This window comes from Biomphalaria glabrata, chromosome 9 (genome assembly GCF_947242115.1).
Source record: "Biomphalaria glabrata chromosome 9, xgBioGlab47.1, whole genome shotgun sequence".
In the NCBI taxonomy this organism is placed as follows: Eukaryota; Metazoa; Mollusca; class Gastropoda; family Planorbidae; genus Biomphalaria; species Biomphalaria glabrata.
Window position 1 is genome coordinate 36,787,327 of NC_074719.1, and position 10,817 is coordinate 36,798,143.

The following is a 10,817-nucleotide window of genomic DNA, read 5'->3' on the forward strand; positions in this document are numbered from 1 at the left end:
GAATCTCGAAAGTCAGGTGGAACAACGCACTTCTACCAGCATAGAGCGAACACGTCTGTTAGCCACTCACTAGAGGCAACAAACCTACTTGGTGTGAGTACGCTTCTGCTCTCAGGCAGATTGCAATTTAATGAGGGTACCACGAGGTGGGCTTACACTGCGAGTCAGATTAAGGTAAAACATTGCGACCTAGTTTACGTGCTTTAGTGCTTGTTGTTGTATATATTTTTTTCGGAAAAAAAAAGGTGTGACATTGCTTACGATAACCTTACAAAACCACTACTCTTCTTACAGAACCTGATGAAATGTTATGTTGTTACAGTGCCTGTTGCGTGATGACACAGATCACGTGACACATATGTGACAGAAACTAATTGCTTTTGTCACCTAGTTTTCACAGGTTCAAAGTATTTATATTGTAAGAGAACATCAGACTAAAGCAACCAAGCTTAAGAGAACCATTGGTTTCTGGTAGGTTTGATACTTTTTAGTTAAAGGTACATTTATTTTGTCGTAGTCATTGTAACTTTTCATCTATTATAGGCTATATAGTAGTACTTTATAATCCTATATTCTTAAGCGAGCAATTCTTGTATGTATGTATGTATGTATGTATATATATTTATATATATATAAATTTTATTTCGAAAACGGCTTTAACGATTTTCTTTAAAATTTCAAGGTACGTGTATATTGATGAGAAAAAAAATCTCAGCTCATTGGCCACATCGGCAAAACTCGAAGTCGACCGTTATATCGGTTTGAAAATGGCTCATTATCGAAAAATTAATTTTGGATGGAATGTTTTATGAATGAAATTTTCTATATGACGTCAATGGAAAAAAAAACTTGACACCGCTTACGTCACTAGGCTCACAGCAGTACAATAAGACATTTCTTCGCAAACAAGAACACGTTTTAATGATTCATTTGGCGTAATTAAACATTTGCGCACCATCTTATTATGAAACTATGGAAGAAAAATAATGAAATTAAATATCTTTATGTATGATTAGTTATTGTGTTTTAAAGGCTTTATAAATTGTTTACACTTTAATTGCGTACACCAGTAGGTAGCTTTTACTTTGTTATTATTTTGCTGGTGAATTATTGCAATGTGTTCAAGCTTCGAAGTCTACTGTCCCATACCGAAACATAGGAAATGGTCATAACACAGCTTATCTATGCCTTACTTGCAAAACCTGGGACGGCCCTAACATTTGCGGGGCCCTATGTGAAATGGATTGCGCGTTAACCAGTAAGGGTAAGGATAAGGATAATAAGTAAAATAAAAGATTTTGTATTAGAAAATAAATTCGTATTTGCATTACATTTTTATTAAATGAAAGCTGACGATGTCATTTTTTTTATATCACGCGTAGGACTGGCATTTACCATATTGATTGACACCTCAAAATGATAATTTTGTCTTTTTTAAGGACATTTTTATGAGTTTCAGGAGATTTCCAGGAGCTCCTTGAGAACAAGGAGCCCACGGGAACCCTATTATAAATTATAATGGTTTAATTTAATCATTTACACCTAGAATTAGTGCGGTGCTTTTGAGCTTCAGGGTCCACTGCATAGGCCTAAGGCTGGCCCTGATGATATCCAGCTCGCGGTCAACGAATTTTCATCACGCTGCTGCTTTTTTTGGTTAACCTATAAACCTCGTTAAAACAGAAGTCATGTTCCAGAAGTCACCCAATAAAACTTACTTAGCCTAAAGATCACCGCGCATAGACATCCCTTAAAGTGGTAGATAACTTCACATTATCTGGGAAGCATAGTATCAAATGACGCATTGCTTTAAAGAGAGGTTGATCTGTGATCAGGGATAGTCGTGCTTTTCGGACGCCTCCAAGCGAGAGTGTGGCGAAATAAATAGCTCCGCCTGTCTACAAAAATCAGTGTCAACCAGTGATTCTTTCAACCCCTCTATGTGGATCTGAGACATGAGTACTTTATAGAAAGCAACTAAGACCTCTTGAACGACTTCACCAAAGACCGCAATACAAACAGCGATATTCTTGCAAAATGGTATGAAATTCTTTTAATCCGACAGTCACGCTTTGCAGGGCATTTATTCCGTATGGGACACGAACATATTTTGGCAATCTTTTTTTTTAGTAAGCTGAAAGGTTGTCGGAGTAACAGAGATGCCTCACAATAACGCTTCTTTAGAATACTAACGCGATGTTTTTAAGTCTATTAGAAAAAAATGCTCGATTTTACTTTGTTACTAGGTGCACGTTTTACACTATAATGTAGAGATTTTGCATCACTTGATGATTCTTACTAAAGCCATAATAATATGGCTTGTCTTCAAGTCCGAAGATTAGTGAGTAATGCAGTATTTCCCCCTGACAGCGCAGCCCCAGCTGTGACCTACATATTTTACCACATCCAGGGAAAGCATAACCATTGTCCGCAGGTGGTCGATTTAGATTTTCTTTTCGCCGTCTGCGTATTTTCTTTTGGTCTCAAATGTGTATCCCGCGGCCTTCGTGAGTGACCTCCAGCTGTTTCGTTCTTAGGCCGCATGCAACCAGGTGCTCTCTTCTATGTCAGTCAAGGAAAGTTGACGCCTTAGCTGGTCTTTGAAGCTTTTCCTTGGGGCGCCTCTGTTACGTTGACCACCTTTTAGCTCACCAAAAAAAGACTGCCTTTGGCATACGTTTGTCTCCCATATGGGATACGTGCCCTACTCAGTGCAACTGTCGGACCATAAGAAGTCCCTCTATACTGTCCATACCGACGTTGACAAGGACATCGCTGTTTGTAGTGCGGTCCTGCCACCGTATGTCCATGATGGAGTGCAAGCATCTTTGGTGAAAGCACTCAAGAAGTCTTAGTTGTTTTGTGTATAGTATCCATGTCTAAGAGCCATAATGAATATATGAATTGCAATATTAAATGTCAGAAAGTAGCCATTTTAGAAGTTATACTTAAAATACTTTCTTCCAAGCCTATAATAGCCCAATAGTTTTACACGAAAGAAGCAATGTAAAACATTAAGACGTGAGCTGTGGTTTTCTATAGGCCTACTGTTGGGGGGACTTTCTATTCTAATCGCCATGTACAATTACATTAAGAACTGACAAAACGAAAAAGCAACTCTTCGGATTGATAGTCTTTACCAGATCGTTCATTTTCGTAATTACAAAAATATTCCCAATATGACTTCGGGTAGGCCTATATATCCTTCCTTCACAAATTATTCATCCGAGCAAGGCTCGGTCACCTGATATTAGTCGTTAAGCGACATTAGAAATGTAAAAAAAAAAAAAATCAAAAATACTTTTTTAAAAATAATAAATCTGTGTCATTAGAAATATTTTTACCAATACTTTTAGCTTTCTCAATGCGCGATGATCCTATCACTTGTTTGGACCAGTTGGAAAAGGGTGATAAAAGAAGGGAGTATCTGGGGGAAACAAAAATGTAAAAGAAAATTGTACGACTTAAAATTGAACCCGAAGGCTCAAGCTTCCTTAAGCCAATACATTAACTACTGTGCCAGCGAAGTGCTTATGAAAATAGAAGGTTTCAACGCTTTCTGTTGTTAGTTTTTAACTTTTAAGCGGCTAGCTAATTCTCTACACAGTGTATAAGGGGGACTAAATCAACTTATACTGCCACCTATTTCGACAACAACTTCATTCCCTTGTTCGATACCAAACAAAAGAATTAATTACAAATAATTAATTAACTAACAGGGTGTCAAGAAAGCTTTCGATCGAGTATGGCACGGAGCACTCTGGGCGACAATGGAAAAGTACAACATTAATAAAAACATAATCAAAGTTATCCAAAACCTCTACAAGGAGGCCACCAGTGCGGTGTACTTCAACAATAATATTGGGGACTGGTTCAAAACCACAGTTGGAGTAAGACAAGGCTGCCTACTGTCACCAACACTCTTCAATATCTTCCTTGAAAGGATAATGGAAGATGCCCTCGAGGGCTATGAAGGTACTGTTAGCATTGGAGGAAGAAGAATTACTAACTTGCGCTTCGCAGATGACATTGACGGCCTAGCAGGGACAGAAGAAAAACTAGCTGACCTGGTGATGCGCATTGACAAGACTTCCGCAGCATATGGCATGCAAATAAATGCCGAAAAAACTCAAATTATGACCAATAGCCATCAGGGCTTTAAAAGAGGCATCAGTAATGGAGGTGAAAAGCTAACTAGTGTTAACAGCTTCAAATACCTCGGAGCTATTGTCTCAGATGAGGGAACAAAACCCGAATTATTGGCCCGAATAGCACAGTCCACAGCAGCCCTTTCAAAACTTAAAATAATATGGAAAGATAAGGGCTTAGCCCTCGGCACCAAATTTAGACTGATGCGCTCTCTGGTCATGGCCACATTTTTATATGCTTGTGAGTCGTGGACGTTGAATGCAGAGCTTGAGAGGAGGATCCTAGCAATGGAATTGAGATGCTACAGAAGGATCCTAGGCATCACATTCAAAGACCGCATCACAAACCAAGAAATCAGAGACAGGGTTACTGTAGCGATCGGAGCTCATGACGACCTGCTTACTATTGTGAAAAAACGAAAGCTTAAAACCTTTGGCCACATTACAAGATCTACGGGGCTCGCAAAGACCTTTCTTCAGGGAACAGTGCCAGGGAAAAGAAGAAGAGGCAGACAGAAAAAGCGATGGGAGGACAACATTAAAGAATGGACAGGCCTGCCATTGAGAGAGGTTCTGAACAAGGCAAAAAAAAAGGGAGGAATGGAGAAAGACGCTCGACAAATCTTGCCTGGTGCCCCAACGGTCCAACAGACTAAGGGATAGGTAAAGGTAAAGGTAAGGTGTTTATTATTGATTCTTGTTTTTTTTTTCAGATACAAGAAACTATTGTGCAAAATTTCGACTTCGTTATGTGAGAAATAACGTGTACAAACTTTTTGCCAGACAGCCAGACAGACAGACAGAGTGATTTGATATAAGCTTTGTAAAAAAAAAAAGAACGAACTTCGTTTTACTTATAAAGAGTGACGTTATATAAATGTATAAACTTTTCTTCCAGCAGTGTTCAGACTACATAGCAGAATGAATCTTTCAATCTTAACCCTATCTCTGCTGTGTCTGTTTTGTGTCATTGTTGGTGCTGAATTGAACAAGAGAGATCAAACCAAAACTGAACTAACGGAAAGAGAAGTACTTTTTTTTATTTATTTTTTTGTCCAAGTGAAAAATAGTTTTTTTTTTAATTAAATTTAGTAGGCCCATTTAAGTTATTCAAAGAAAAATAAATAATTAAATTTTTACATATCGTTATAACACTCTTTTCCTTTTTGGTAAAAAATACGTGAAATTAATGTTATCTCTGATAACAATATTCGTTATTTGTGTAAAGTAAAAGTACTATAGTTTTATGTAACTTACATAGGGATCTATTCTTGCATCCACCTGATATCAATCAGTTACAGTTATTTCCAAAATTCAAGTTCATTAAGAAACCTTTAGTCAAATATAATTGATAGTTTGTATATCTGTTTATTTTTCCCGAATCCTTTTAACTTTCGCAATAAAACTGCCAGCACTACAAGGCTAACCAACAGCTAACACAATTTTGTAGCTCTCCAATTGTAGCAGTCCACTTTGTTTTATCTTTTTCATCCTTCAATCGAACAGTCCGTAAACCTCTATTATATATTATACAGAAACACTTCTTAGGCCTTGATATAAATTTGGAAAACACTAACCATAGATAAACACCTAAACCTTAACGACATAAATGAGCTTTTCGTAGAAACTTTACACAACCTAAGTTTAGATCAAATCATTAAAAAGCCAACTAGATTAAACAACACATTAGATCTCTTCTTAACCAACAGACCTGGATTAGTAGTAGATTATGATATTATCCCTGGTCTATCAGACCATGAGATCATAAAATACACAGTCAGATAAAAGCAGTAGCCAATACAAAACCCAAAAGAAAAATCTTACTCTGGAATAAATGTAACATAACACAACTACACCAAGCTGCATTAAACTTTAAACAAACATTCTTATCAGAAAAAGACATAAACCAACCAGTCGATAACCTCTGGAATTTCATTAAAAAAACTATCTTAAAAACATTATAGAAAATCATATACCAACTAAATACACATCAAATAAAATAAATAAATTCTGGTTTAATAATAAATTAAAGAAGCTTTGTAAAAAGAAAAAAAACCTATATAGAAAATTTAAAGAAACTAAGGCAGAAAGAGTTTATAAAAAGTACATAAAAATTAAACACCTAACCCAAAAAGTAAGCAGACAGCTGCAGAGTGAATACATAAACAATGTAATATCTAAAGATAATAACAAAAACCTATGGTCATACATCAAGTCTAAGAAAATGGAAACAAAAGGCATAGCGCCATTAAAAGGAGAAGACAACTAAACACATAATGATAATGAAACTAAGCTAACATCCAAAGCAAATACTTTGCATCAGCATTCTCTGCTACAGGAGACAAAGGCATCTTTCTTAATTAGAACCAAGTAGACAACATAGGAGATATAGAATTACAAGAAAAGGGAATCCAAAAACTATTAGCAAACATCAAACCTAATAAAGCATCTGGTCCTGATGGTATTCCAGCTAGCTTACTCAAAGAACTAGCACCTGTGTTGAAAATACTTTTTCAGGCATCTCTTAACCAAGGCAGAGTACCAAGGGAATGGAAAGAAGCTAATGTCACCCCTCTATTTAAAAAAGGAGAAAAATCAGACCCAGGAAACTACAGACCAGTATCACTTACCAGCATCACATGTAAAATCCTAAAACACATAATATGTAGCAACATCATAAACCACTTAAATAAACATAATGTCCTTACTCCATACCAACATGGCTTTAGGAAATATAAATCATGTGAAACACAACTAATAGGATTAATTGATGAGTTAAAATGGTTTAGATAACAATTAGCAAATCTTACTAGATTTTTCCAAAGCTTTTGACAAAGTTCACCACCATAGTTTGCTTAAAAAATTAAAATATTTTGGCATTGATGGTCCACTGCATCAGTGGATTAAAAATTTTCTTATAGGGAGAGAACAAACTGTAGTAATAAATGGATCTAAATCAAACTAATAACAGTAAAATCAGGCGTACCCCAAGGAACAGTCTTAGGTCCACTACTATTTTTGATTTCCATAAATGATTTACCAAATTGCATTAGTAAAGGAACAAAAGTCAGATTATTCGCAGACGATTGCATAATATATAGAACAATAAAACAACACTAGATACAGAAATTTTACAAAGAGAATTAGATGAATTACAGAAATGGGAATCAAATTGGAGCATGTCTTTCCACCCAGAAAAATGTAAGTTGTTAAGAGTAACAAAAAAACTAAAACAAATTAATTCCATTTATCTTATTCATGGTAAACCAGTAGCACAGACTAAAAACGCAAAATACCTAGGTATTATAATAAATGAAAAACTGTCATTGAATCCCCATATTGATGAAGCTATCAAAAAATCAAACAAAGCATTAGGATTTATTAAAAGAAATTTCTGTAAATTAAATCAAATAAGAACATAAAACTAAAATGTTATTTAACCATAGTTAGGCCAATAATAGAATATGCATCATCTGTTTGGGGCCACTCAACTCAAGAAAACATTAAGAAGCTGAAACAGACACAAATAGAGCAGTGAGATTCATAACAAACGAATATTCATATTTGACTATAGTAACACCTTTAGTAAAATCACTAAATTTACAAATCCTTCAGGACAGAAGACTTTACTTTTGAAAGTAGCAATTATACATAAAACACTGAACCATAATCTTCAAATACAAAAAAACAAAATTTATTAAAATACTCAGAAAGACACAAAGATAAAGGCACATTCCTCATCCCATATGCTAGGATAAATTTGTACAAATACTCCTTCTTCCCTAGTGCTATTAAAGCATAGAATGGGTTGCCTGAGCTAGCAAGGAAAACCAGTGACTTGGTAGAATTTAAGTCATTGGTTAATATGCATGACTGAATGCATGAAGCGTAGGACGTAATCATCTTCTATTTTGAAGTAACGTCTAAATTATATAAGATAAGATAAGAAGATAGTTGTAGGCACTATAATGTCCCCGCATAAACACGCAATATTTTCACATGATACGCCCCTAACCGCGTCACAGTTTCAAATGAGACACACTATTACTTAGCCGAGACCAATCGTTATAGAAGACCTAATTATTAACCTACGACGTCACAACCTGTGGATAGTTTAGACTTATAGCGCGATGCCACGTCACACTTCGTGACGTCGGACCTTTGACGTGGTAACGAGCTATTGGTCTAAACTGCCTACAGGTTGCAACGTAGCAGGTCAGTGTTCAGGCCTTCTATAATGATTGGTCTCGGCTAAGTCTTGGCTTAGCCCACTATTTACATATTTGTTATAACATAGCATAACATAGCGTAGCAAAGCTTAGCATAGCATAACATATTTTCATACATTTCAGGAAGTTGTCCTAGATTCTAATGCATTTAGTGAATCTGCAGTGGAAACGCTCGAGACCAAAAAGAAAGATTTGATATCAGGTTTAAAAACGGTCGTATCTGCATTTTGTTTTGCCTTAAATTGGCTCCCAGGAAGAAGCGTAAGCAGCGTCCAGGATTTAACCAATGACCCGGATGTCCCTGATGAAAAAAGAGCTCTGCCACTTATTGTCATAGGGAAAGCGCTCTGCGTGGCTAACGATGTCTACAACGCTGCCAAAACGTTCTGCAGAGACCTCAATGGTAAAAGAGACACAGAGTCCACGCACGAACTTGCTGAAAGAGAGCAACTCTCTGGGGAAAAAGAAAAAAGAGATGTGTTGTCAGACCTTGCAAGAAATGTTTGCTCGTGGTTGCAGAGTAATGGTATTCTCCGTGCCGCTGAGCGTATGCAAGAGCCACTCGCTGAAAGTGATGTCGATAGACGAGAATTTGGGGAAACCAAGTACATTTTAGCCAACTAACTTTTCGAGGAAATTAACACCCCGAAAGAAATGGTTTTTTTTTACATATTGTATCTTAAGAAAAACTTTGTTTCGTCACTGAATCTCAAAGATACTTTTACAATGGTAACATTATGTAGCATATAATTTATAACCTCATATACACCTTATTCGAGCTTTTCAAATAATCTTCCTAAAAAAAAATATGTAAAAGGAATTCTGCTTACCTTATATTTATATTTATATATGTTTCAAATTGTGTCGTTAAAATGTACGTTTTGTTCTGAGATAATAATAATATTTCAAATAAGAAGAAAGAAAGAATCTCGTGTTGAGTTGTTGAACTCCACCGAACATCTCAACAAAGGGAGGATAATGGGGTGCGGGGGCTCCAGAATTGGAGAGTACCAGGAAAATAAAATACACGGGGGGGGGGGGAATAAAACCTGTAGTGAAAGTATTCGCTGAGTCTAGGACTCAAAAGTAGAGACAGCCATCCAGAGAACTGCAAAGAGCTATCTACAATCCATGCGCGATGGCTGAGAGGTAAAGCCCTTGGCATCCGAACCGTGAGTCTCGGGCTTAAATCCTGGTAAAAACTTGGATTTTTTTTTTATTTTTGGAATCTTTAGGGTGCTTTCTGGTTCCTACCCGCTCTAATGGGCATTTGACGTTAATTAGGGAAAAGTAAAAGCGGTGTGTGTTTGTGTTGGTTACATGACACCTTCAGTTGTTCTTTACTTTATTTTGTCTGTATCATCAACCCTGACAAGTAAAAAGTATTGTTATTGAGCGCTAAAATACATAAGGGAACAAGAAAAATAAAAAAAAACAAATATTTTTTTGAAAAGCTTATATTAAGTATTAATTAATTTGGATCAGCCCTGTGATTAAATTGGTAATAGATCTAGACCAATAATAAATTTAAAAAAATCTGTTCGATTCGAAATATTTTTAAAATAATTTTTTGTTACGAGAAATCACAGGCTTTTAACTCTCTCAATACGCTATGATCCTATCACTTGTCTGTACGTGTGGGGGGGGGAGGTAGAAGGAGATATCTGGGTGATCGCTTTTTAGATGTATTTGAAAACAAAAGTGAGCGACCTGGATTCGAACTCCAGGGCTAAGGTCTCCTCAGCCTCCTTAAGCAAGTACAGTAACCACTAGGCCAGGGAGCTGCTTATGAAACTATTTTTAATTGTTATTTACAAACTTTTCTTTCTACAAACAATAAAGGGAACTAATTAAACGTATACAAGTAAAGTCAAGTAAAATTTATTTCCCTTGTTCAAGATACCAAGCATAATGATTAAATAACAATAGTTAGTTAACTAATTGGTTCTTTTTCTGTAATTGATTCTTGTGTTGGCATGTAAAAGAAATACATGTGCACTATGTCAGCTCATCCGAGAATGGGTGTTTGAGAAATAACGTGTACAAAAGTTTTACCTGACAGACAAGAAGCTTTGCAAAAAGAATAGACGATACCATCGTTGATTTGGCATCATAAAATTAATCTTTGGTTTATAAACAATAATCTGTGTTTTATAACAAGAGCATGCATCCCATTTTAATTCTATACCAAAGAAAATATTTTCTGATAACAAAGTTAACCAAGTTAATGAAGTTTAACCCTTAACTGGAAAGTGAAATACAATTGAGCAAAAGCAATAATTCCGTCGGGTCATGAAAAATACTTACGGAGAGAAAGAGTTAATACACATACAAATTTGGTTGGTTATAATAATAAGGATTATCTTTGTCTCAGGAAGTCAAGGAGGACTATAGTATTGCAGTCCTAGCCGTGACCTACATATTTTGTGACATTCTGCGC

The 10,817-nt window shown here is 36.0% G+C and overlaps 1 protein-coding gene across 4 annotated transcripts; it reads left to right on the plus strand.

Annotated features, from left to right (window-relative positions):
• The first annotated feature begins 329 nt into the window (after positions 1-329).
• Positions 330-9,191, plus strand: LOC106050807 (uncharacterized). Of its 4 annotated transcripts, none has more exons than XM_056042508.1 (3): positions 330-471; positions 5,050-5,177; positions 8,501-9,191. In XM_056042508.1, the coding sequence occupies exons 2-3, from the start codon at positions 5,070-5,072 to the stop codon at positions 8,999-9,001; spliced, it is 609 nt and encodes a 202-aa protein (XP_055898483.1). In that variant the 5' UTR covers positions 330-471; positions 5,050-5,069; the 3' UTR covers positions 9,002-9,191. The 4 variants fall into 4 exon arrangements, with proteins under 4 accessions (XP_055898483.1, XP_055898479.1, XP_055898480.1 ...); XM_056042504.1 differs by having other exon boundaries at positions 369-497; positions 5,047-5,177; XM_056042505.1 differs by having other exon boundaries at positions 376-471; positions 5,047-5,177.
• The last annotated feature ends 1,626 nt before the right edge of the window (positions 9,192-10,817 follow it).